Source organism: Spermophilus citellus (genome assembly GCF_964194105.1).
Source record: "Spermophilus citellus genome assembly, chromosome: 3".
Taxonomy (NCBI): Eukaryota; Metazoa; Chordata; class Mammalia; order Rodentia; family Sciuridae; genus Spermophilus; species Spermophilus citellus.
This window is the reverse complement of record NC_138184.1, coordinates 144,994,149-145,021,642: the sequence shown is the minus strand read 5'-3', so window position 1 is coordinate 145,021,642 and position 27,494 is coordinate 144,994,149. Positions and strand designations below refer to the sequence as shown.

General features: G+C 43.5%; 2 protein-coding genes and 1 long non-coding RNA gene across 8 annotated transcripts; 1 reads left to right on the top strand and 2 right to left on the bottom strand.

The window, feature by feature from the left end:
- Positions 1 to 14,691: 14,691 nt before the first annotated feature.
- HOXA1 (homeobox A1) lies at positions 14,692 to 17,512 on the bottom strand. Of its 2 annotated transcripts, XM_081285360.1 has the most exons (3): positions 17,109 to 17,512; positions 16,811 to 16,905; positions 16,150 to 16,285 (listed from the first exon to the last, which is right to left on the bottom strand). In XM_081285360.1, the coding sequence occupies exons 1-2, from the start codon at positions 17,466 to 17,468 to the stop codon at positions 16,846 to 16,848; spliced, it is 420 nt and encodes a 139-aa protein (XP_081141486.1). In that variant the 5' UTR covers positions 17,469 to 17,512; the 3' UTR covers positions 16,150 to 16,285; positions 16,811 to 16,845. The 2 variants fall into 2 exon arrangements, with proteins under 2 accessions (XP_081141485.1, XP_081141486.1); XM_081285359.1 differs by having other exon boundaries at positions 14,692 to 16,285; positions 16,811 to 17,512.
- Positions 17,089 to 22,321, top strand: LOC308644349. 5 transcript variants are annotated; one of them, XR_014020971.1, is made up of 6 exons: positions 17,089 to 17,222; positions 17,723 to 17,938; positions 19,004 to 19,187; positions 20,270 to 20,431; positions 20,523 to 20,809; positions 21,212 to 21,722. It is a non-coding gene; the product is annotated as an uncharacterized lncRNA (long non-coding RNA). The 5 variants fall into 5 exon arrangements; XR_014020970.1 differs by lacking the exon at positions 17,089 to 17,222 and adding an exon at positions 22,183 to 22,321 and having other exon boundaries at positions 17,695 to 17,938; positions 21,212 to 21,267; XR_014020972.1 differs by lacking the exon at positions 17,089 to 17,222 and having other exon boundaries at positions 17,701 to 17,938; positions 21,212 to 21,720.
- On the bottom strand, positions 22,179 to 25,716 carry HOXA2 (homeobox A2; the record flags this gene model as incomplete). The annotated part of the gene is made up of 2 exons (XM_081285358.1): positions 23,561 to 25,716; positions 22,179 to 22,918 (listed from the first exon to the last, which is right to left on the bottom strand). The coding sequence occupies exons 1-2, from the start codon at positions 23,943 to 23,945 to the stop codon at positions 22,179 to 22,181; spliced, it is 1,125 nt and encodes a 374-aa protein (XP_081141484.1). The 5' UTR covers positions 23,946 to 25,716.
- Positions 25,717 to 27,494: the final 1,778 nt, after the last annotated feature.

Sequence of the window (27,494 nt, the reverse complement as noted above, 5' to 3'; positions counted from 1 at the left end):
ACTGGAATTAGGATGTGGAGATGATACAGTTTCAACCATGCAGACAAGACCTAGGGAAGGTTAGAAACCTGAAAGAAACCCAGATTTTAAATGACCTCATGGGCCAGCACAGTGGTGCACACCTATAATTCTAGCAGCTCAGGTCGCTGAGGCAAGAAGATCACAAGTTCAAGGACAGCATCAGCAACCTAGTGAAGTCTTAAGCAACTTAATGAGACTCTTTCTCAAGATAGAAAATAAAAAGGATGGGGATATAGCTCAGTGAGAAAGTACCCAGTACTTCCCTCGCAAAGAAATGACCTTATGGTATAAGGCCCTCCACCAGTCTGGACTCCTACATTCCCCTGAAATTTTATATTCAAGAAAATTAAATATCAGCCATGTTTAGGTACCTTACTTTTAGGTCTCTTTGTTACAGCATCCTTGCTGGACCCTAGCTGATAAAAATATTTATTCAATGTCTACTGAGCATTTATTATGTGACAGGAACTCTATGCTAGTTTATTCTCAATTTATAGATTTTTGGGAAAAAGGACTACTATAACTTCTATAATGCTGATCAGACATTAAACCTCACAGTACACAGGCTGCTGATCTTCTAGAGAGACTAATTTAAAAAAAGATAAGATTACATTTTCAAATTGTAATGAATATGTAAAGGAAACAAAGAGTGCACTGTGGTAGAAAATAAGAGAAGGATCCATTCTAAGTACAATATCCAACAGGCCTGCCTGTGGAAGCACCATTTAGCTAAAGTCTCAATATCACAGGAGGAAATAGGGAAGAGGAACCTATTCTAGGTAGCTAAGTTTCTGGGGCAAGACAGCCTTTGGACTGAACTCAGGAAGGCAGGTGAACAATGTCAGCAGTGTGGCATCAAGAAGCAACATTATTCCCCAAAAGAGATATGCACACATTTATATAGAGAGAGTTGGGGACATATCTAAGTCATGGAGTATTTGACCAGCATGTGTGAGGCCCTGGTTTCCATTCCCAGCCCCAAATTTCTAAGATTTTTACTCTCTTCTTTTTCTATTCCCTTGAATTCCACAAACTGGGGGTGTGTGTGGGGGGTGTGGGGTGTTAGCTCTTTTGCTGCTGTAACTAAAAGATCTGACCAGAACAGTTTTAGGAGAGGAAAAGTTTATTAGGGGCTCAGAGCTTCAGAGATCTCCATCCATGGACAGTGGACTCCATTCCTCAGGGCTCAAAGTGAGACTGAACATCGTGGAGGAAGAGTGTGGCAGAGGGAAGCAGCTCACATGATGTTCAGAAAGCAGAGACAGATACAAATATATACCTCAAAGCCACACCCCCAATGCCCCACCTCCTTCAGCCACACCCCATCTGTCTTTGGTCACCACTCAATTAATCCCATCAGGTGATTGAGTTCACTGACTGGGTTAAAATTCTTGTGACCCAATCATTTTTTCTCTGAACCTGTGTCTTTTGGGGGACACCTGACATCCAAAATAATAGGATGTATAAAATTTATGTTAATATCTCCCAAACACCTTATCTTCTTGAACAAATGTCATCAGAAAACCTTAGCAATTGACCCAAACCATATTTTTATAATGCTCCAACCAAAACTTAAAGTTTATTCTCAATTTATAGATTTTTGGGAAAAAGGACTACTATAAATTCTAATTACTGTATAGAATTTTTATAATAAAACCCTAAAAGTTTAAATATCTAATTAAATTTTAATTAAAATATTAATAATTTATATTATGTAATATAAATTAGGTAATAAGGTTTTTTTTACAATAATTTGTGAGGTCTTTGAATAGAGATGATTTCTTCTATGGATAAAATTTTACCTCATCCCTACATAAGTGTTTTAAGGAATGAAGGAGAAAAGTAATGAAATAGAATTTCAATATAAGGCAGCAAAATAAAAAGAGCAGAAATTCCAAGTGAGGAGAAGGATGGAGTTAGCAGAGGTTAGGAAGAGGTGAAACCAGGAGAAATTCCCAGAGCCAGAAAGAAAATCCATAGGTGCTTATCAAAGGCCTCTATAGCTGACAGGTACCAAACCACTTGCCTCACACAATTATAGCTTCTCAGTCAGGGATTGGATAGATGCCTTCATGTCATTCTCAAGTAAGGTGAAAAAAAATATAAGATAAAAAAGAGGAAGGGTAGCAAAAAGAAAAGTGTGGAGTTAATCCAGTTATTGGAAAGAGCACACAGTATTATTAAGAATGAGTGTTCAGGGACCACAGAGTTTAAAAGAGGGCTTTGGTATTTTCTAGCAGGGCAACTCTCAGTTTCCTCTTCCATAAAATGGGAATTATAATAGTACCTACACCTCATAAGGTTATGCAGAAGATTTGAATGAGTCATTTTTGTAAAGTGGTTAGTACAGAGCCCCTAGCACAAGGTAAGCAACAGACAAGTACCATCTACTCTTGTGCATGTAGGCCCAGTCCTAGAAGAATAAATGCTCAAGCTGATAAGATAGGGAGGTAAAAATAAGTAGAAAATAACTTCTAGTCTCTAACTCAATTAGATACATTTATGGGTTTTTTTGTTTTTCACCTGATTGTGAGGATTGATGTGTGGCCTTAGATGTGCTAAGCACACACTCAACCACTGAATGATATCCCCAGCCCTATTTGTGTTTTCTTGGTGGGCAAAGAAAAGAACCATCTTTGGCCCTTTTTATGTATTTGTTTAGGTGTAACAAGACAAACAGGGTCATACAAAGAGGGCTCATTAAAATAGTCCAAAGCTGGGGAAAGACAGAAAATGGAATTTAAACAAGTTGGTGAATCTTCTATAGGTACTTTCTAAATCATATAGTTCAACTTCCCTCCCATAATTCCAGGCCATAGTTCACAGGCCGCAAAAAATTTCAAAGCACCATCTGCCCTATGGTACATGTCTCAGGATTTCTTTTTCTTTTTCTTTCTTTCTTTTCTTTTTCTTTTTCTTTCTTTTTTTTTTTTTTTTTTTAGTACTGAGAATTGAACTAAAGGGTGCTTTACCCCTAAACTACATACCCAGTCCTTTTTTACTTTTTATTTTGAGACAAAGTTTCACTAAGTTTCTGAGGCTGGCCTCAACTTTGCAATTCACCTGCCTCAGTCTCTCATCTCACTGGGATTACTGGCATGTGCCACCAGGATTCTAAACTGTAAGCTACAGAAACTATTCGTGTTTTAATTGGAACAGGATCATATGTGTTGCTCAGAAAGTTGCTAGGAAGTCTGGAAATCTAGCTTGAAAACTGGAAAGCTTAGCAGCCAGAGCTAAAAGCCAGAGCTGATCTAGTGAGAGGAAACAACAGCTCCTGATCTAAACCATTATCTTGACAACCATACCATCAAAGCACCAGACAAGGTCACTACTGGATGCCACCTCCAGCACCTTTACCAGGGCTGTGCTGGAAACGGATGAGGTTACCAAGACAGCAAGGTTATGGCCTTCAGCTTCTTAGACTCTCAGTGAGAAACGCCCTACACATAAAATGTTCAAATGGGAGCCAACCCCACTCAAGAGATAATAAATGAATAAGTCAAAAAGGAAAATGAAAAGAAAGAAAAATATCTGATGTAATAAGTAATGATATATCTACTGTTTAAAAAAAATCATTAAATAAAATTAAGACACAGAAAATGTTTATAATGTACCATTAACTAAAAAGAAGTAGAATTCAAAATTGTAAGCACATAATAATTGCCTCTAAGTAAAAGTACACAGAGACAAGTCTAGACTCTATAAAACTATATTGGGGAACTGGGATAGTAACTGAATGTGCTATCCTTATTTTATATAGTAATTTTATATTTATAGTATATTACAGAATCACACTATTTTCCCACTGGGCTGACAGTATTGCAAGCAAGTCATTGAGAACTTCAATTCTGTCAGCAATAAAACTCAACAGATAGGAAAATAAACTTTTTCTATGGATGCATATAGGTATATATTTTATATTATAAAGGTAAGGTAATTCATGTCATATAGATATTTAAAATAATCCTACACTAGGCTTCTAAATATAAGAATACTTTATAGTTATTTGTTTTAAATATTTTTTTAGTTGTAGTTGGACACAATATCATTATTTTATTTTCATGTGGTGCTGAGGATCGAACTCAGGGCCTTGCACATGCTACGCGAGAGCCATAACTCCAGCCCCTAAAAGGATACTTTAAATCTGAAATTAAATTTAAGATTATTCCTGGTCCTAATTACATTATTGCTCTTGCATTTATTTTTATGGTACTAGGGATTGAGACTCAAGGGTGCTCTCCCCCTGAGCTACATTCCCAGCCCTTTATATTTTTTTTATTTTGAGACAGGATTTTGCTAAATTTCCCAGGTTGACCTTGAACTTGTGATCCTCCTTCCTCTGACTCCCTGGAAGCTGGGATTACAGGTGTGTGCCTCTATGCCCAGGCCCTTCTCTTGCGGGTTTTTATTTTTATTTTTTTTTTTTAATGGTACTGAAGATCAAACCCAGGGCCTTGCCCATGCCAGGCAAGCACTACCAACTGAGCTATATCCTCAGCTACTTCTCTTGCATTCTTAAAACAGGAGACCTCAGGCACTGGGGACTGGAGTGCTTGCTTAACATCCCAAGGCCCTGGGTTTGAGCCCCAGCTCTGCAAAAATTTTTTAAGATATGAGATTTCAGGGGCTGGGGATATAGCTCAGTGGTAGAGCACTTGCCTAGTATATTCAAGGCCCTCAGTTCAATCCCCAGCACTACAAAATAATAATAATAATAATGATAATAATAATAAAAAATCAATTTCACATGTGATGATTAAAGGTATGGTTACAAAGTCCAACTTTGCTAATAACTCACTGTGAAGAACTTTCAGGATTTCCCCAAGGTTTGGTTTCACCATCTGTAAATGGGAATTCAACATATCATAAGGCCACTGTGAGGAACAACTGAGATAATGTATATAAAACTCTTAGCTGAGCATCTATTACTGAGAAAGTCTTCCATAAATGTTAATACAAAAAAAATAAGTCATCACATTTTGCTAAAATATGGATCACATATAAAATGAGTATTTTTATGTAAGATAATGAATGGCAAGTTAAGTCCTTTTGGCTATAGAACATACCATATCAATGAAGCCAGAATACTCTTGACTTCCATGGTGCATGAGTTAAGTGGGGACCAGGGAGCTAACATGCAGGTAAGTGGCTTGGACTAGATAATTAAGGAGCTTGGCTCTCTTGATTTTGTATTTACCTCATCTGGCAAACCATCTGGTAAACCAAAAAATTCTGAAAGGGAAGAAAAATGGATCAGCCAGAGAGATCTGAATCCTTTACTGTGGAGATTCACGAAAGTAAACAGGAAGGAAAAAACCTCTGGCCAAAATCTGATTATTCAAATCTGCTTATTCTTAATAATTTTTAGGTCTTCAGTATTTGGTTACTGCTATAATTGCCTTGCTTAATATAGTAATTATTAATGCTATTAATATAACTAGCCTGGACTTAATTTGTGCCTGTCATTTCAAATATAGGCTAACACGTATATTAAAGAAACAAGTAAACATTTGCACTTACTACTCTTGCTGCTAACATTCTTCTGAGACTCAATTTCTTCACTTGTAAAATGAAGAAACAAGATTAGGTAACTCCTAATTTTTCTTAGATTCTGATTTTATATATAACTAAATAATATCAGTAATTTGCAGTGTCAGTACTTATCCCAAGTTCTTATTCACTTGTGAATGTTAAAAAAGTGGGATGAAGCACGGAGTATGCACAGCTCCTATCCTGACGTCATGTCCATTGACAATGACCAGCTTTTAAAGACTGACTCTCTTTAGGCCTCATAATATATTCCTTCAATTTCTTGAATTTGGTTTCTCTGGTTGTTACTAGTCAAGAGGTGTTAAGTTGTAAACTATGAGGATTAGCCTTTAGGATGAAGGTGAAGTTTTCTTTTTCTTTAAATATAAATTTTGACTAGATTTGCAATGTATAAAATGAAAAGTGGGAGTAAAAAAAACATGCTTCCAACCATGTGGTTACCAGCTCTCATAGAAACAAAACAGCTGCACTTTATATTGACTGTTTCCATTTTTCCATATGTTAGACATGCAACAAACATAACCCATAAATATAAAAAGTGTCTTTTTTTCTCCCTTAAATAACTCCTGCAATTAGTGTCAAATATTTTTTAAAAGATCTTTCTAGGGCTGGGGTTGTAACTCAGTGGTAGAGCACTTGCCTAGGCACGCATGAAGGTTCAATCAGCGGTACCACATATAAAAAATGGAAATAAAAACAAAATAAAGGTATATGGACATGTTGTATATATGTTGTATATGGACATGATATCTTTTAAAAATTTTGTTCTAATTAGGTATACATGACAGTGGAATTAATTTTGATTCATTGTATACAGATGGAGCACAACTTTTCATTTCTCTGGTTGTACATTATGTAGTCAGGATTCATCTACAAGTAAAAAAAAATAAAGATATTGTGAGGTGAATGGATAAAGAAACTGTGGCATATATACACAATGGAATATTACTCAGCATTAAAAGAGAATAAAATTATAGAATTTGCAGGTAAATGAATGGAGTTGGAGAATATCATGCTAAGTGAAGTAAGCCAATCCTAAAAAAAAAACAAAGGCCAAATGTTTTCTCTGATAAGTAATGCTGATCCATAATGGGGGGAGGGACCATGGGAAGAATGAAGAAACTTTGTATTGGGCAAAGGAGAGGTACAGTGGGGATAGGACATGGGGGTATGAAAGATGGTGGAATGAGAAGGACATCATTACCCTAAACACATGTATGATTGTATGAATGGCATGACTACATAATGTACAACCAGAGAAATTAAAAGTTGTGCTCCATCTGTGTACAATGAGTCAAAATTAATTTCACTGTTATGTATACCTAATTAGAACAAAATTTTAAAAAGATATCATGTCCATATACAACAAAAAATCTTAAAAATATCTTTCTATTGTTTATTAGTTCTCTTTGATTTTACTGTTAAAATTTGAGCTTTCCATTTGTGTTATTATTTAAGCTATTGTCATTTACTTGTTTTTTCCAAGAATGTGTTAACTATAGTTTTTATATATATATATATATATATATATATATATATATATATATATATATATATATCTGATAAGGAATAGTCTATTTTTTTTACTAGTGAAGAACTATTCAGTATAGTAGAAACTGAATTTAAAAAAATAGTCTGATTATTCTTTTTATAAATATTTATTTTTTAGTTGTAGTTGGACACAATACCTTTATTTTGTTTATTTTTTTAATGTGGTGCTAAGGATCAAACCCAAGGCCTCGCACATGCTAGGCATGCACTCTACCGATGAGCCACAATCGCAGCCCAGTCTGCTAATTCTTTACAAAGGATTTAAACTCTGTGGTAGACTCTGTAGAGAAATGGTACAACAAAATGTTTAAAAACTGGGGCTCTGTATTCAGAAGATGAGTTATTTAACATTTTCGAACAATTCCTCCTTATCTGTAAAATAAAAATAATAATAAATGCAAATACCTCCTTCTTGGGGCCAGTAAGTATTACATAAGTTAATACTTATAAAGTATTTGGCATAGGAACTCAAGAGTACTCCTGACTCAGATTTTCAGGATATTGAAAACCACATAAATTTTAGAGGACAACTTGAAAGTCAACAATAACAGTCACCTCATTTTCTAATTTGAGAATCTGGGCTGGAGCTGGGGCTTAGTGGCAGAGCTTGCCTAGCAACATGTGAGGCACTGGGTTCGATCTCTATCACCACATACAAAAATAAATAAAATAAAGGCATGCTATTCATCTACAACTACAAAAAAAAATTTTTTTTTTAATTTAACAATCTGTCTGTTGGGGGTGTAGCTCAGTTGGTAGAGCACATGCGCAGCATGTGAAAAACCCTAAATTAAATCCCCAGGTGCTAAAAAAAAAAAAAAATTATACTGTGAATGAGAAAGACAAAACACAGGTATCCACACATGATCTTACTTGTAAGTGGAATCATAAAAAAAAAAAAAATTGATCTCATTGAAGTTGAGAGTAGAATAGTGGGAAAATGGAGGAGAGGAGTCAGGGGAAGATCAACCACAGCTACAATGTCTTTGATAGGAGGAATAAATTCTGTTGCTCTATGCCACAGCAAAGTGAATATAATCAGCAATAACGTGTTATATATCTCAAAATAGAAGAAAGGAAAAAATAGAAAAGAGTTCTCACAATAAAGAAATGACAAAAAGCGATGGGTATGCTAATTACCCTGAATTGGTCACTACCCAATGTATATATGAATCAAAACATCACATTGTACTTCATAAATCTGTACAAATATTATATGTCAATCAAACACAAACGCACGCACACATATACACACACACAGAGGTGTCCTGAATTCCAGTTCAGAGCTCTTTCTACTAGAGGAGACTGCTGTTTCAGGCTACTGGAGGTCAAAGGCTCTGCCCTCAAGTTTATGATCCACTTGGATAGTTGAGACTAACAGGTGGATAGTCAAGTTCACGTTTCCAGTTAGGTGTTGTATAAGGAAGTTTCATGTGTGTAAGGTAGAATTAAGAGGGACTCAGCAGGAAACTGAGTTGCACAGGAAACTTCTAGAAAAAGTGAGACTGAAGGTAAGCCTTTAAGGCAAAGTTTTGACTTCTACCCACCACCTGCATCCCCACTCCTCTTATTTAAAACAACTAAGTTGAACTAGAAGGGGAATGAATATGTTACTAAGGTACATTCCTAGCGTCAGGAATGTACGCTAGGAATGTACCTAGTGTCAGGCAGAGAGTCAAATCTCCCTCCTTTAAAAATCTTTTTTAAAATCTTTTTAATCGTCAACGGATCTTCTAGTTAATTTATCTGTGGTGCTGAGGCTCAAACCCAGGGCCTCACACATGCCAGGCAAGCGCTCTACCACTGAGCCACAGCCCCACTTTTTAAATCTTAAAAAGATGGACCGAGGAGACAGCCACCTCCCTCTGAACAGGAAATGTCGGGTCCTTCTTGCTCCCGGGTCCTAGGGTGGAAGCCCGAGGCGCTCACTGGGGTAGCTGCCCAAGGCATCTGAGGCCACGCCTCGGAAGCACCTGGAAGCTGGACTCTGCGGGCCGTAAAGGAGGAAATTCGAGGCTTTCCAGTCTCTTGAAACAAAGCGAGGCTCTTAGCAACCTCGCGGGGTGCGCCGGACTCACTTTCCATTCCCCGCCAACCCCCAAGGGTTCGAGCCCGCAAGCGCGCAGGCCCAGACTGGACCCGAGGCCGCTCTCCAGGTCCAGATCCGGCCTGGACCTGCGACGCCCGCAGGCTGGATGGGGAAGGGCCGGACGCCTCGCCCTGGGTGCTCGCGGTAGATCCCGGGAGAGACAAGAAAGGGAGCAGCTGCGTTAGAGGAAGGATTCCCAGGGAGCAGCCAGAGGAGCCAAGGAAGGAAAGGCGACTTCGCCTCGGGGCACCGGCCGGGGGCAGCGTCGCGGGGGCGTAGGCCCTGTGACACCCCCCCCCCATCGCCCACCTCAACCGCCTTGCGCAGCTGCCCGGGCCAGGCGCCCACTCTGCAGCCCCACACGGCGCGGCGGCCTGAGCCCAGCTCGTGGCGAGGCTGGGACAGCAGCTCCCAGCGCGTCCTGCAGAAGGGACTCGGTGTGCTCCTTGGAAGGGAACACTCCGGTTCATATTTTACCCATGAGCATATTTCGGTGCGGGGAGAGGGTCCCTGCCATTTTAAACCATTGCTCTCTTCATTCTCTTTATGATACTATGGTGATTTTTCTTTTAAAACGAAGCAGGTCAAAAATTGTAAAACGCCTAGTGCGTCTTCAAAAAAAAAAAATCCCAGTGTGAAAAAGTTCAATGATTTTTCACTATCGGTTGCAAGCAGTTTCCTATTTTCTCTAACCAATTAACCGCACACGCCTAAAATGAAAAGACAAAACAATCTGATTTCTGTAGATGAGCCTCGTGACTGAAACTTTTATCAGCACATTTTTTAAAAAAAAAAATTTTAGTTGTAGTTGGATACAATACGTTTATTTATTTTATTTATTTATTTTTATGTGGTGCTGAGGATCGAATCCAAGGCCTCGCAAGTGCTAGGGGAGAGCTCTACCACTGAGCCACAACCCCAGCCCTCAGCACGTTTTTAATGAGTAAAATTTAATAGGCTGTTTAAAAAATGGAAACGTGTTTTAGTTATGCCTGAGAATATCTTGAAAAGGAAACATTGGTCTCTTTATTTTCCAATAAATTCGAAATGCAATCTTTCAATGATATTTTACAGGTTTGGGATTGCTCTTCCTCTCCCTTCCCCTTCCTCTCACCCTCCAACAAAAGCAACAGGGTTTAAAGGCTAACACCTTCAAAACAGAGTTGCTTGATTGATATTTGGTTTGCAGTTCTGCATCCGAAGGTCAGGTATATTTAATGACTCTTGTTATTAAAAATAAGACACAAATCCTGAAGATTCCAGTTCAGCTCTTCAAACACAGCCACTGAGGTCCTTTGAACAACAGGTTCCCCTGAGATTATTCCATGGGGATGAGATGAAGGAGGATGTAGAAAAATGTGTTGTGAGAAAACTTTATGTTAACGATTTGGACTTGGAGTGTGTGTGTGTGTGTGTGTGTGTGTGTGTGTGTGTTAGGTACATGGTGAGAAAAGTAATAGATGTGAATCAAACAATACAGGAGGCAAACCAGACCCCCCCCCCCGGAAAAAAAACACAAATAACAAATATTCCGGGGAATTGGGGATGTGGGACTTGGTAGAGCACTTGCATAACATGATCTCCATCAACACACACACACACACACACACACACACACACACACAAAATCAGGGTTAGGAACCCTCACCCATGTCCCTTGTATTTTAAAGCCTTTTCTAGGTGATAACCTCTTGACAACTTAATGGAGATCAAACTTGAGTGTAAGAGACTCCTCTTTTATTTACTGCTCCCAAGCTTAGGTTTTAAAACAAAATAAATATATGTGTGTATATGGAATTTTACCTGCTCTGCTTTTACATTTTAAGAATGTATGCCTTGGTGTTCACTGTGGCACATGCCTATAATCCCAGCTACTAGGAAAGCTGAGGTGGGAAGATCACAAGTTTGAGGCTAGTCTCAGCAAAGTACTGAAACCCTGTCTTAAAAAATGTGTCTTTATATTTGGGCAAGTAGCCCAACATTTGACAATACAAGCAAAATGGTAGAACACTTAGAGCTTGTTTCAAAGATTCAATAGACCTGATGGCCTCAAAATTGAGTAGCTGGCCCATAAAACAGATGTAAGAAATAAAGTAAGCAATACCCAGTCTGAAACAAATCCCACAGAATAAATGGGGAAGGAAGAGGCAAAATTAAAGCTCATTTTTAGAATTAAAAAGTGCCTTGGACTCAGGTTCTAAGCTACCCCGATTTTTATTTAGGAAGTAAGTACTGATTATTGACTATGTACTCTCAATGAAATCAATCCAACTCTGGGTACCTTTTCCTGACCCATAAAATTCGGGGTAGGGTAGAGGTCCCACTCAATTCTAGTCATCTAGGCACAGGAGTTCTAAGGCAGAGCTTTTGTATGCTCTCAGAAATGCAGGTATGTAGTAGGCTTATCTATGGCAGAGAGTCACCACAGTTAGCCATCCAGTGAGTTGCTTATCTGATCAGAGCATGCTAATTTGTATTCCTATATGTATTGAAAAAGCCAGCGCATTTCTAAGAGAGTGATATTACAGTCCCATCCTATATAAAGATAGATGCTGTCCGTGCACTGATTTCAAAATTTTACAACAGAAGTGTTGCCTGTCTCTCCAAATAGCAAATTAGACTCAACCATCTAGAGCTTCTACTTCAAGAATGGTTATTCTTAAGGAAGAAACAAACAGCAGTGACGATTTTTCACAGACGTGCTTAGCCATCAGGAAAGCTTAATGAATCCCTATTTAGTATGCATTTATGCAGTGATTACATGAACTCTGACCTCTGAAAAGCTGTAGCAATTAGCTTCAGTGTCCAACACCTTCTACCCTCTATTCCCCACTGCCTTTCTTGGATCTCCCTTTTTCATCTCTAAGTAGTTTCATGCCCTCGGAGGATGTAAATTTTTAAAGTTAACTTTCTACCTGAAGTATTTGTTTCTGTACAAGCTAATTCCCTGCTACTCTGGTCTGAGTGGCCATTTCAGATGGATATTGGGGCTCTGATTGCCGATATTACTCAAACGCAAATGGATTTCAGTTCAATCTTGCCTTCTACTTTCAAAAAGATAAACTCTAATGGCCCAAAGCATTTCATTTCATAGTTGTGGCATCTGAAATAAATCAGATCTCTTCTATCAGACTAATTCAGTGTTTTTAAAATATTTGATGTAATTTATTTTAAGGTGAATGAAATCTAGCGGAGTGGTAGAACACCAGAGGAGGAGGCAGAGGAAGGGCAGCTGGAGGTTTCAAAAAAAAAAAAAAAAAAGAAGGGGGAAAAAAAAACAGGAGGGAGGGAAGAGGAAAGTGTTTTAAGTTTCTAGTAAACATTGTTCAGCAAAAGAATAATAGGAAAGTTGCCCCTTTCCCAAAAAGGGATGGAACTATAATTGTTGCCTTTAGCTGAGAGCTCAGATAAACCGCTGGGACTCATTCTAAAGTGACCCATCACTGCATTCATCTCTTCTTGAACTTTCGGTGAACCTGAGATTAAACAGGGGTGAGCAGCTAAGCAGTTTGTTGTTAGCAGCCTTTTCAACAACCCTTTCAGACTGAGTAAATATTGATCGGTTTGAATCTGATTGCCCCAGAGGAAAACACCACCGCATCTGAATAGCCTCCAAAAGTAAACTTTCAAAGGTGAAGCCCAGAGCAGACTTCAGAGTCACAGCAAGACCTCCATTCAGCCTAGTATGGAGACACCCTGAATTTCAGGAGTACTTTGGATGAATGTCAAGGAGGTGGGAAATAAAGCATTTGAAAATGAATTTTATATTGCAGTTATCCTGGGTCTTTACCCGAGACCCTTGCTTTCTTTTCAAACATGTGGATATAATGTTATTTTCTGTTTCCCTCTTTCTGTCATTTCAGTTAGAATTGCTGTCATTTTTCAAGAATCTAACTGCACTCCTCAGAGACCAAAACAGAAAAAGAGACCTTGAAATAGAATGTGTTAAGCACCTTTGATTTAATCGATTGGGACAGCTAAAAAGATACAAATGTTTTCCTTGTTGAAAGGTGTATTAATGTTTCCTAAATGCATTGCTGGTTAACTGATTTATTCCACGACCTAGAGAAGGCTAGAGATGTTTAGCCATAATTTATCGTTCTCCTCTCTCTGGGCTACATTAAAACCAGCACCTTGAAGATTGGAATCTCTGGATTTCAGTGGGTCCAGCCTTGCCTTTAGATATTGAAATCAAGACACTTGCATGCAAATGAAACTTAACACATTAAAGTATTTGGAAATCAGCCATCTGTTTTGCTGTGTGGCCTGACACTAATAAACAAAAGATACAGTACAAGGCTAGGCGGGAAATGAAAGAAAGGCTGTCTTTGAAGTTCTCCTTCGTCCACTTGAATCTTTTTAGAGGCAGCCTCAGAACCCAGCAGCTGAGGAAAGGCACCCGGTGCCCTTGATGTGGCCGCAGCAACTGCGCCTTCGAAGTCCAGGCTTTCCCCCTTTAGCAAGAAAGTGCAGGAAATCTCACGGGTGCTCTAGAGGCCTGCAAATTCCAGATATTTGTAGGGTTTTCTCCTCAGCCCATCCTTTTAAAACATCCTTTGAGGAGGAAGGAAGTCATGTGTCTGTATTTGTTTGTAATGCTGTAAATGTTCTGTTCTGCTCTTGGGACTCAATTAAAGCCTCCAAAAATGTGTGAAAGTAAGGGAAAAGTGGCAAGAAGTCTAGGAGGATTGCCACTTTGAACTCTAGCTTGCTGGCTTTCTCTGTTTGAGGTCAATTCATGACTTGGTCAGAAGTAACTTCAATATGGCAAGACTTCAGAGTGGCTTTCACAAGTTCAGTAGAAGAAACTGTTGAGCCCAGAGAAAAAAATAAATATTGTTTTCTGGGTTATGTGGCGTGGACTCTTTACAGCCAAGATGGATATGAACTCAAAGCTGAGTCTGAAGGAAATGAGATGTGCAACCCAGAGATGGGGGTGAGCCAGGAAGGATAGATGTTGACAGGAAGAATGAGGGGAGGGAGCAAGGGTTTACTGAAAACATACCACACTCAATTAAGTGGGTGAAATATATTGAAACACTGCCTGACAATCAGAAAGGAGGAAGAGGGATGGGGTGGGCCCCATTTTCACAGCAGCTTTATACCAGAGCTAATTAAATATGAATCTCTTCCCTCTTGGTTCACTGATGTGAGGAAAGACTGAAGACAGTTTCAGCTTTTGAAGGGGGCTCTGTTTATATATATGTCAATGTTCAGTTGGAGGTGAAAAGGTTAGCACTTGACCCAGGAAATATCCATGTTTGTTTCAAAAATAGATCTGCTTCATAAATTTCTTCACCATTCTTTTTTCCCATTATGAACTTTGATTATAATAAAAGAGCTGCTGTTACTTTGAAGAGACTCAAGGTATCAAATAGACATTGATTAAGTGAAATTACACTCATAGGGCAAGCTTCAGCTACATGATAATGAAAAGCATTCGCTTTTATTCAAGAAAAGGCCCATTTCTTTGAAAATCCACACCACCCTTCTTTTCTTCCCACATGAAATGAGTCAACTTCGTAGGAAGCAACAAATTGTAGCCCTGTGAGACACATATGCTTAAGCATACCTGAAACTTGAATATATTTATTACAGACATATTAAGACCCGTAAACTCTGCTCTGGATCATATCACTCCAGGATCTCAGAGCTGTTCTTGATTGTACAGGAAATGGGGAATATTGTAGGCTCACAAAGAATAACTGATAGAACTCAGTATGGTACTTCAGGGACATCAAAACATTGTGCGACATGCAAAAGACTATTCACGAATCACACAAAATATACATTCATTGTGCCATCCATCACATTAACAATTCAGCTGAAAATACATCATATCCAGCTAAAGTAACTGTGGAAGGAAGAAGTTGATTTGAGCAATACCTTTAGGTTCCGAATAATCCAGCACAAATTTTAATTGGCGGGTTGGCCAGAAGAATGAAAAGAAAGGGGTAGGGTTGGGGAGAGACTTAGCACAGGAAGCCAAGGTTTCTTCTTAACTCACTAAAGGAACAAATTGAGACTACCTTCTGAGGCATCTGATTGGATTTAAATGAGGGAATTTCTTCACCTATAATCACATAAAAAAATTGTACCCCTTTTGAGAGTTTGCCCACACTGTCTGATTTAGTCACCTAATTCTAAACATTTCTAGAAAATTTGTATAAAGATAAATCTCTCGAGACAAAGTATTTACAACCAGCAAACTCATACACATGAAACTGAATTAAATTAAGGGATGAATTAATTGTGTAAACACACTCATAGTGCATGTCTTCATCATGAGCTCCTGGACACCCTTTCCTCTAGATTCTACTTTTAAGGGCAAGGTAGGGGAGAACTGTAAATATACAGTTAGACAAGAGGTGAAATGCCTCCCTCTGGCATGTTTCTGCAGGCAAGGAGACCCTAGTTTCCAAAGGGCAACTGAAAGAAACTGTTGTTTCTATGAAAATCTCTTAAAATCAGGGAGGAATGCAAGGGGCCATCAGAAATTAATGCTGGCACCAAATCAGGACTAAGGAGTTAACCTCTCAGCAAGTTTCTGGTCTAGAGTTTTCTGGAAACACATTCTCCTGGCCAGGAGCTCCCCAGATAGGATCAGAAAGAGAGACAGTAAGTGGAAAGGAAGATAAGCTAAGAATGTGCTTTGGGTAAGAAATCCCAGCCCCAGGAGAAGTCTGGGCTGTGGAATTAGGGGCGAGGGTGGCCTTCAGTGGGAGGTAGTCAGAGTGTCTGAGGTAGAAGACCCCGGAGAAGGAACGCAGGGTGAGGAGCTGGACTTTTCCGAGGATTCCTCCGTCTTTTCGTCGCTTCCAGGTGGGGTAGCAGGAGAGATGGGCAACAGCCCTTCCTTTTCACGTTTCTTCTGCTTCATTCGGCGATTCTGAAACCAGATCTTCACCTGGGTCTCATTGAGCTGCAGAGAAGCGGCGATCTCCACCCTGCGGGCACGCGTCAGGTACTTGTTGAAGTGGAATTCCTTCTCCAGCTCCGTGAGCTGCTTGGTGGTGAAGTTGGTGCGCACTGCGTTGGGTTGACCCACGTAGCCATACTCTCCAACTTTCCCTGAGGTAAAGTAGGAATCCATTAGAGGAAAAGGTAAAATTTCTAAAATTGATAAGAGATCCTCTACACGCTTCAGAGCAACACTCAGGGGTAGATCAAGAACTTCTCCACACAAACCCAGCTGAGGAGTGTGAATGATGAGGTGTAAAATGTTAACCTGAAGTCAGCCATTAGCTTGGTCAGACCCATGATTAATGAAGTCTGGAGATATTAACAACACCATCACCACCAACACTCCCCCGCCCCCAACACACACGCGCGCGCGCGCGCGCGCGCACACACACACACACACACACACACACACACGCGCGCTTCCTACTTCCAGAACACTTAAATCAACCTCAGCCCATTTGAAAACACATCAGTACGAAAGACTCCTTTGCCCCAACACACCTGGTACACTCTTCCCACACCCTACAGCGCGAGTCGAAAGCAAGAAGCTTTCTAAAAAAATCATTATTAAATTTCTTCGGAAACTAAGTGAACCAGCTCATCAAGACTCATCCACTTGTCGGCAGGACTGACCTGTTTTGGGAGGATTTCTTTTGACTTTCATCCAGTCAAAGGTCTGCGCTGGAGAAGACGTCTCCGACGCAGGGGAGCGACAGGCTTCTTGGTGGCTGGCGTGGAGAGGGGACAAGGAGTTATTATACGTGGCCAGGGTCAGGCTCTGGTGCTCTTGTCCATATGAGTGGTGAATGTACTGAGGCGAGCCCACCGTGCCCCCAGCATAACCCTGGTGGTGGTGGTGATGCTGGACCATGGGAGATGAGAGATTTCCAGAGTAAACAGCGGAAGCGCACGGGGAGTACCCACCACTTACGTCTGCTTCCTGATTTAACCCATAGGGGCCGTAAGGCGCACCGAAGTTCTGCGCGCTGTAGCTTGGACCACAACCCGAGTGGGAGTAGGACACCCCCAGGTTCCCAGAAGTCTGGTAAGTGGCCGGCTGGGGGTGGTGGTGGTGGTGGTGGTGGTGGTGATGGTGGTGTGGCGAGCTGATCTGCACACCCCTGCCCACAAGAAAGCGGTCGTCGCCGCTGCAGCTGTTGGCACTGACCGCACACGACTGGAAAGTTGTAATCCCATGATCGGAGGGGTAGGCTCGCGCTGAGCAAGTCCCCGAATCACCACTGCTAAGTATAGGGTATTCCAGGAAGGAGCTCATTCTTGCATTGTCCATCTGTCACTGAGCGACCGGGTCCTGCGAAGCCCTGGGTGATCGTGCCAACTTTCTCACTTCCTCCATGGGGCCGGAGAAGAAAAATGATATGAATGTACAGTGCGCACGAGGGGGGGCTAGAGGGCGGAGGGCTCTAGGGATGGGCACGTGATTTCGCCAGCCAATGGCTAAGCCTCCTGCTAAAGTTTGCCGGCTCCGGCGGTGATGGATCACCGTTTCAGTGGCATTTAAATCCCCGGCGCTCCTCTGTCTAGGTGACGCGCAGCAGCCCCCCCCAGGCAGCCCAGGCGGCGGCAGCAGCTGCAGCGGCTGCAACGACAGATTCCGAGCGCTGGGGCGAAGGGAGCAGAGGCTGCCTTCTGCGCGCTCCCGACTCCGCTCGCCCCCCTCCCCCCAGGAGGTGGGAGCTGGGAGGCATCCCCCGCCTCCGCCGCCTCCCCACCACGCTCAGAAAGATGAACTGGCAAGAGGTGAGAAGGGAAGAGGGCTCCTGGCTCCCCTGGGGTGGGAACCGTGGGCTAGAGCTCGCTGGGTGGCCGCAAGTACCTCGGCCCAGTCCCGAGAGCGCGGAGCAGGAAGGGTGGGAATCCTGTCGTAACCGCGCCCGAGTCCCAGGGTAATTCCACCGTACAATCTGGGCTGTGAGGCCGTGGGGCCGTAAGGAGCTCGAAGAACGCTGGAGGAGGGCGAGGCTAGGCCACTAGCTCTCCAGGCTCGGAATGGAGAAGGTAGTGCGCCAAGAACTGACTGCGGGGAACCCGGGTGGGAATGGAAGGTACGAGAGCAAGAAAAGAAACTTCCCTCCTCCAACGAGGGTCTCCCCAGCCTTCTTTTCCAACCCCTGCTCGTCATTAGCATGGCCATGAGGAGCCTCTGTAATTCGATCCCCAGGGACGACTGAGCCCTTGAAACCAAGCTTGCTGGAAAAGGCCGGGGTTGCTGGGCTCTTCTCTGCCCTCCCTCTTTCCTTGCTCTCTCCGCCCCTTTCTCCTCCCCACTCAGCTTTGCTAGGGGAGCCCTCTGAGATCCCAAGCAACTCCACTGCTGGAGTTTGAGGGGGTAGGAGAAGGGGGAGGGGGATGACGCTATCAAACGTGGCCAACGTGGGGGCCGGGCCTTGAGCTGCAGGCCATCTGCTGGCTCCTAAGGACTTGGGAGCCTGCGTGCAATCTCTAGCGCTCGGAAGGCCGGAACGCAATTCCTACAAACATTCCGAACTCTCCCTGTTTCTTTTTCTGGAGGGGGATGTTAGGACTGCCTCCACTTTCCACTGCACCCCATCTACTGCACGTCTGGAGTGGAGGTCGGGGCTGGCAGGTGGGAGAGGCAGTGGACAGATGGCTGAGGGTGAATGGGACAGTTCCCTCTTCCCCAACATCTCCTCCCCTTTCCAACGGACTGTATAGTTGCTTGAGTGAACTTTCAAGTCTTTCCATAGAGAGATGCGTGCGTCACCCCAGGCCAGGGGTCCTGGTCTCCCTCACCCTAGTCCTATATTGATGCTGCTGGGGTCGTTAATTGCTGTTTACTATTAGGTTTCATGTCAACCTCGGGCTTGTGGAGAAAAAAGGCCAAGCAGAGACTGAAAACTGATGCATTCTTAAGCAGGAGAAGTCCAGAGATCATCTAAGAAGCTTTACAACCAAAGCTGCATAGATTTTACTTTGACATGTTTGTGACATTGGATCGGATAGATGAAATTAATAGTGAGGATTATAGGTGGGTTTGGGGTTCCCATGCCCTCCTTTTCTACATTAAAAGAAAGGAAGTTTTTCTCTAGGCAGGCACATTTCAAATGTGTTAGTCATCCTTACATATATCTGTATTTAGTTCTCATAAAGAAGTTCTCCAAAAACCTGTCCCCACAAGAGGGAAAATTTCTGTAGACCTTTTACTCTGAACTCCCTCAGTAGCAATGAAACATTTTCCCCAAACATTTCCTTTTGGAACGGTATTTGTCTATGACCTTTGACCCACCCCAAGCATGGAAAGAGGAAGAGCTCGGAAAGTTCCCCCTACCCCAATTTCAGCTCCTAGGGATCCTCATCCTGCAGAATGGGATAGACAAGGGGACCCTCTTGGAGATAGCCTCCTTGGGATCACCAGGGTTTGGGAAACAAGGGGGTCTTGTTGGGCAGGGGACAGGATGTAAGAGGGTCAGTGCTGGCAGTGAGGGAGATCCAGGCCCTCTGCCCGCTTGCCTCCTTCCTATACCTTTGTGGGCTTCCTGGGCTCTGGTTTGCAATATCCTCCCGGCCGGTTGTAGTTCGCCTGCACAAAGCCGCCTTCAGCCTCAGCCGCGGTCTTTTCTCTCCCTCCACCTCTCTTTCTCCTGGCCTGTTTTCAGGGGAACCTGCATGGGGTGTTTTCCTTTGGATCACAAATTTGCACTGCCGCACAAGCCTGCATACATACAGGCCAACTACCATTCCACCTCTTCGCATTGCTCCAGCTCCCGCAGGCCGGCTCTGCCTCGGCTGGTCCCCCCCAAGTGCCGCTCTCCTGGAGTGGCTCACAAAGGCAGCCTCCCGCGGCATCCAGCCCATAGGCTAGGCTTCGGTAGCTCGGATCCTTCCCCAGCCTCCACACCACCCCTACCCCACCCCCAGGAATCGTGGGAGCCATTCTGCTGTATAAGAGACCCTTGGTCCTCTGGGCATGTAGGCCAGCGACCCAGGACTCAGCTAAAATCTCTTTAAATGCCTCAGGAGAGTGGGTGAAAGGCGAGCTTGGTTATGATTAAAATAATCGCCTGCAAGTATCTGGCTCTGCTCAAAACGCCTCTTTTGGGGCTCTTCTAGAAAGAGAAAGAGCGAGGAGGAGACAAAACGCCGCCGAGGCCCCGGAGCCGTTCATGGCATCCGCGGCTCAGCCAAGCTGTTGTTTTAAAAGAGCAATAAAAATGAATTATGACTGAACGCCTTCTAACTTAATGCTTTCGGACGGGGATCCCCGGCAAATACGTAAGAGGATTTTTATTTGTGCATGTGTTCCTGCAATTGATCTCTTTGATGACATTCTCATTCATAGAAAGCGTTTGATTTATGAGCTTAGGACGAATCGTATCCAGGAGCGGCGCAGCCCTGGCCGCAGCCCGGACGCCTTGCTCGGCGCTAAGCCTGAGCCTAGGTCCGGAAGCCTGCCACAAACGCCACAGGCCGCTGCTGCTGCTTCTGCTACTACTACTGCTGGGATTTAGCGGGTGAAGAGGTGACAGAAAGTAGGGAGCAAACCCATGAGGAAAGATCGCGATTTTATTCTAACTTCCAAGCCTTTGCTGTTAAGAGCAGGGTTCTTAAATCAACCGGCCCAACACACACATGTTGCTGCGCTTTCTCACGGTAAGTAGCCATAGAAGAGCACAGAAAGGGAAAAATAAACATGGGGAGACATAAAAACTGGAAAAAAAAAACAGCCCCAAAACACACCCTAGGTCATATTTTATTGATATTTCATTTAAAGTGCTTTTTCTCTTTCTTTGCCTAACTGGGTTACTTTATAACCTAGGGTGCAGAAGCACTTCATTTTAAATCTCAACTTGCTAACCTGACTTCAAAGCTTTAATGATCCATTATTAGCAATGTAAACAGATTTAAGAATGAAATATTGATTTTTCTGACCCTGGATGGGGGGGGGGAGTATCCTAGAATGACTGGACCAGACAATTAGAAAGAGTCTTTCCCGAAGTGCATTTTCCAGCTAGTAACCATTATTTTGTTTTATTGTTTTTCTCTATCTTTTAGGTCTGTTTTGCCTGAACCCATCAACAGCTGGGAGATTAATCAACCACTCTGAAAATGTAGGGGGGGGGGGAATTTGTGGGGGAGGGGTTGGAATGTAGATGTTTGGAACCAATGTGTATAAATAAATGAATTGTTGATAACTTATTGACCTGGCAGCTTGTTAAAGAAACCCAGAGTTGCTCATTCCTAGAGCTGGGGTTTCAGTAGGCACTTTATTTCTCCACCTTCAAAAGCTTGAGCTTGCCCAACTCTTAGGCTGCCCAATCCTGTTTCTATTACTAATTTAAATTTATGGCTTGAGCCACTACACTGAAAGCCAAATCCATTCCCTTCCAAAAAAGAAAAAAGAAAAAAGAAAAGAAAGGAAAAAAAAACCCTAAAAACAAAAAGTACTTGTCAGAAGCCCTAGCCATTTTCTGGCTGTATTTGTTGGGGTCTATTGAAGACTTTGAACATGCCACATTAATAAATATATTAAAATTGAAAAAGAAGATAAATTGTGACCAGAATTTTATTTACCAAGTTAGACTAAAAGAAGAAAAAAGAAACTACTATGATCCTTGAGAAAGAGGGGGAGAAAAAAATAAAGCTACTTATAGCAAAGGAGAATTTATTCTACCAAAAATACGCATGACAATGCATCCTAATGTAATACAAAAATAAAAAGAAAGTGATGATACAATTTCTAATCACTTTCTTGCAGGCCTCATATATTGCTTTCAGGAAAACCACACAGATAGTTGTTAGGTGAGGTTTAAAACAACTAAAACTCCAATGTAATCTGTAAGAGATGACTCTTAAACTAAATCAGGGAATCACTAAACAAAATGCTCAACATTTAAAGGCGTAAGGGGGTAGGTCAAGAAGAAAATAAAATAAAAATCAACTCCCGGAATAAAAAAGAAGGCAAAACCACCTGGTCAGGGGGGTTTTTGTTTTGTGATGCTTTGTTTTTGCTTTAATGTTTTTAGTAATTCAGATGCTGCAAGTCAATTGTGGTGAGTGTGTCTGTAAAAAAGTCAAAGCTGTCAGCTGAAATATCTACAGGACTGTCGAGGGAACCTGGCAAACTGGGCGAGACTGCATCTGAAAGCTGCAGGCAAGAATCTGTGGAGAAAACGTTGAAGTCCTGCAAAGAGGGGACCTCGAGGGCCTCGGGACTGTCATTGTTTAGGCCAGCTCCACAGTTCTGGCCCATTGTTGACAAGCAGTTAGGAACAGTGGGTGACTGGTGCTGAAAATGTTTCAGATTTTTCTCATTGCTGGTTAAAGGCGAAACTGGGAAACTTTGGGAGTCGCCATTGTGTCCATTGGGAGCCTGCTGTTGCGAGAGGGCATTTTGCTGAAAAGTGTAACCTTCCCTCTCCAGAAGGGCCCCGGAGACGCTGAGGGCTTGCTCAAAGAGCGACTTCTCTTCTTCGTCCTCCTCTACTTTCTCTGAGTCCTCAAGGCTTTTAAATTTCCCTTCACTGTTTTGGTTTTCCTTGCACTGGGTCTGTCTCTTGTGCTTCATCCTCCGGTTCTGAAACCACACTTTCACTTGTCTCTCAGTCAAATCCAGCAGCGCTGCAATCTCCACCCTTCGGGGTCTGCAAAGGTACTTGTTGAAATGAAATTCTTTCTCCAGCTCTAAAAGCTGCGTGTTAGTGTAAGCAGTTCTCAGGCGCCGCGATCCCCCGCCGCTGCCATCGGCGATTTCCAGGGATTCTGCGGAAAGGGAAACCAACAAGAGACACACGCACAGTTGGAGGTGGAGGGGTCCAAGAGGGATTATTCCACTGGAGAATAAATATAGCAGAAAAGATCAACTGCAACAAAATGGCCGCCCTGGATGCAGTAGAGCTATTGTGCTGCCTTTCCTGGGAGCTCAGCCCCGGGAAACCCCATCTCCTCCACCTCTATCAAATTCCTGCCTGTAGCTCCCCCCAACCTCTTCATCCGGGAGCAAACTTTATATTAGCCACAACACAATTTATAATTAATGCATCAGCTGCTTAGCTGAGCAAGAGCGATCTATCACTCTTCATTACTGTCAAAAAGCCAAACTCTAGGACAACTAGACAAGAGGAGGTCAGTTCCAACTCAAATAAATCATCCCACATTACACAAGTTAGGGAAAGTTTCCCCCTCCCTCCCTAAAAATATATATGTCTCATTGTGGAGCACAGGATCTCTTCTCCTCTCCATCAAACCCATTCCTGAACCCAAGGGGGCAAGGAAAGGCAACCAGGCATCTGTCCCTCTCCCCCTTCGCTGCTATCCCATGCTCCCCTCCCCCATAACCGCTCTTGGGGCAGCCCGGAGGGGGAACAGGGTCCTGGGGACCTGGGGCCAAGTCTTGGGACTGACCTTTGTGGCTGAGGCAGGCAGGGCCAGTGGTGGTGGCGGCAGCGGCGGCAGCCGGCGGCAGCGCGGTTTTCTTGGCCGCCTTCTTCTCCTTCATCCAGGGGTACTCGGGAGGTTGCAAGGCGCCAGCGGGCACCGGGCTGCCGCGACTGCCCGCGGGGCTCGGCTTGGGGCGGCCGCCAGCGCCGTGGCGAGGGTGACTGCCCGGGTTCAGGCTGGGAATGGTCTGCTCAAAAGGAGGAGGAATCAGTGTCGAGTGTGAAAGCGTCGAGGTCTTGATTGATGAACTTTGAAATGTATCAGCGACAGGGGGAAAAGATGTCAGGCACTCAGCGAGCGACGGCTGGCTATTGATAAAACCAATCTCTCGCTCAAATTCGTAATTCATGGCCTTCTCCTTGGAGCCCCCTCGGAGAAAAAGTTCCCTCTTTTGGAGGGGCTTTGGGGGGGCGAGGCCCGGGAAAAAGGCGAGCGCGGAGGAAAAAAAAAATCTATCATAGAAGATCGCTGCTGGGGTGTTTTTTTTCTAATTCACTGATTACAGCCGTATGGGGACCGCGCTACTATTAAACTATTGAATTCATGGAGACAAGGTTGAAATTGGACCGAATTGGCTGTCACATGATTGCTTCTGCCCAATGACAATTTGGGCTTTAATCAAAAGAAGCCACTGTCTGTTTGATTGATCCAAAAAAGTCGGGAAGGAACGCCTCATTGGGGGCCAGTGAGGCTTTATTTACACTTTTTTCAGGACAAAAATATATATATGTGGATGTGGGTGGGAATGCCCGAGATTGAGTGCGCGACCAGGGTGCCTGCCTTACTCCTGCTCAGCAAGGAATCGGTGTGTGCGCCTGGGAGTGTGTCTGAGTGTATGAATGAGTGCGAGTGTGAGCCTTGCTGCGGGTCCCGCCAGCGGCTGCCCTCTGCCTCCCCCGCACACTCCGCGCATTGTTTGGGACTGTCGGGAAGACGCCTCGCACCTCACAAATCATTTAAGCACCTCAGTCTGACGCCTGCAGTCATTAACAAAGTAATCCATTAATCTTCAAAGTTTTGACACCCGAGGGCCCCCGCATCCCAGCCACATAAGTTCTGCTAAGACCAGAGTAAAGAGCAGAGGGAAAGAAGAGTTGGGAGATGGAGAAGAAAGACAGTGGGAGGGACAGGAAGAGAGGAAGAGAGAGAAGGAGAATGAAAGAAGACAGAAAAGAGAGAAGAAAGATTTGGGGGCAATCATTTTATTTCCCTATCCTCTACTTTTCCTAAAAACCAGTTCTTGGATCTCAGAACTGATCTCTCTCTCTCTCTCTCTCTCTCTCTCTCTCTCTCTCTCTCTCTCTCTCTCTCTCTCTCTCTGTCTCTCTCTCCCAGTTTCCCCTCCCACTCTCTCTTCTCTCTGTTCGCTGTCTGTTCGCTCCCCCCACCCCATAGTCCCTCGCCCCATTCTCAATGTCCAGCCTGGAATCCGCGCCCCTCGGGCCCCATTGTTAGCCGGCTTTTCCACCGCAGCTTTGCATCTGGCTCCAGCGGGAAGCGGAAAACGGGAGGCGGCTCTCGAAGCTTCCCGACCTTCCTGCGCCATCAACTTCTCAGGAGTGGCTGGAGAAAACAGATGCATATGCCAATCGAGACAGCAACCCCAGGTCTATGTGTCCAAATCCCCGTAGCCAGGGCGGCGGCCAGCCAAAGAAATGCCGCCCCCGAGCTGGCGAGTGCGGCTTCTGGCATTCTGGTTTCATACCCTTATGGCTCGGGTGCGGTGAGTATTTCCGATTTCCAGGAAGTCTGTTGGAAGTTACCAGAAGCGAGGGAGAAGACGTTTGTTCCTCACTCTCTCTTTCCCCCTACCCTTCTTTCCTTGTCCTTGTCGCTCTGGTTGGGGGCTGGTTGGTTCAGATGTAGGAGTGTTCCTTGGCAGCCTAAATTGCTTCCCACACCTTCCTGCTCCTTGGACACCAGGGAGGTTTGCACCCGGGTTCTGTTGTGGGAAAGAGCGGGGTGTCCCAAGGAGGGATTATACAGGTTTTCCTTCTCCTTCCTTGTCTCTCTTTTTCAATTCCAGGACTTGAAACTGTGTGTGTCTTGGACAGTGCTGGGGGGTTGAAAAGATAACACCTTTAGGTACCAAATGACAACTTTAAAAAAAAAAAAAAAGCCCACCAAGCCAAAAAGAGGGCATGAGGCAGAGAGAGAGAGAGAGAGAGAGAGAAGAGAGAGAGAGAGAGAGAGAGAGAGAGAGAGAGAGAGAGAGAGAAGAGAGAGAGAGAGAGGTCTGAAGGTACTTCTCCCCCCCCCCCAACCCTGAGGATGGTGATTCGCTTTTGCTTTCTTTGAAATGGACCAAGTGATCAGACTCCCCTAGGCCAGCAGGCATCAGTGGCAGGAAAATAAATCATTCTGATGGCCAAGGAGAGAGAGGTTGGTGGGGGAGAAAAATCTTCGTAGAAAACAAGAAAGGCTGACCAAGGATCGAGGGCAGAACTCTGTCTCTGAGGCCAGCATCAGAGGGGGTTTGGGTTGGAAATGAGATATTAAAGTGGCCTCCAACCTCGACTAGCCAAGAGGCATTGCATTACAGATAGAGATGCTATTTTGGAAAATGTGAGGTTTTTCAGTTTTCTTGCTTTTATTCCAAACAAAGCTCTGAAGGAAGTCTGGGCACGATCAATCTTGCTCACCAAAAGCCTTGACAGCTTCTGGCCCTTAAGAACACATTTCAGCTTCAAGCTCTTTCCAAGATCAAATGTGGCCGAGCAAAGAGGAGAGCAGGAAACGCAAGTAAACAAGGAAAACTAGTCTTTTTAAAGATATTTTTTGGCAGTGGAAGGGTTCTAGGGTTGCTTTTAGGAAAGGTGCTTTCTGGATTTGGTGATGGTGGCTTTTGGCATTTGCTTTTATCAGAAATTTTTGAGGGAAGGGGAGGGGAGATGCATAGAGGAAGTAGCACTGCCTCTATATAGCTGGGCTTTGTCAGGGGCTGCGTGGGTGAGAGCTTTCTGCCTGTTTCAGCCCCCTTAATTCAAATACCATCTGGAAGAAAATGCTTTTCTGAAGCTGCTCAACACTGAAATAGTCCCCAAATCTATTACTTTAACTCAGGATATATTTTAATAAGAATTTCTTTGGATATCTAGAAAGCTGGGGATGAGATCAATATTTTTCTTTGAAAGCCAAAATGAATGCCTTAGAGTGGCAAGATATGGAAAATCATATTAGATTCTCATTTTACAATTTCTGCCCTGAGGGAAGGAAGAAGCTTCTAAAGCATTCCTCCCTCAGCTAGAGTAGATTTTTAGAAATGGTTCAAATGGTGGTAACCCAGAAAGATTTTCATCCTTAGGTGGATATCCATATTCTTCGATTCTCTTTCTCTCCTTCTCCTCCTCTTCCTCTTCCTCCTCCTCCTTCACCTCCTCCATATATACTGCTCCTTATTTTCCCAGGTAACTTACACATGTCTCTAAAACAGTTACTTAAAAAGAAGACTCCTGTATCTGCTCAGCGTGAACAACCAAAAGGTGGAAGCTCCAATCCTCACAAAGGCTGATTTTCCTGCCTCTGCATTTCTGAGGTCTGATCATATTTCCCCAGGGAGGTTGGGGTAGGGGGAGCAAGACCCTTTCCCCACAGACCAAACTCTTTGAAAAGAAAACATACATATTAGGAGCTGCAGGACAGATGTGGAGAAAGCACCTCTGGGTGTAAGAAAAACACCCAGCTCTCTGAAGCTGCCTGGCTTTGCAGCCTCCAAGACTTCTTTTTCTTAAAAGAAGAAAAGGTTACCTAAAAGCAGTTCGTTGGGACCTAACAGGTACCCAGAAATGGCTCCAGTGCCTACTTCTAAGGATCCTCTGAGGGCACTTCTCGGGAGGATGATAAAGGCCATGATGATGGATATTTTGGATTGCAAACAAAATGGCGACATTTTTCACTT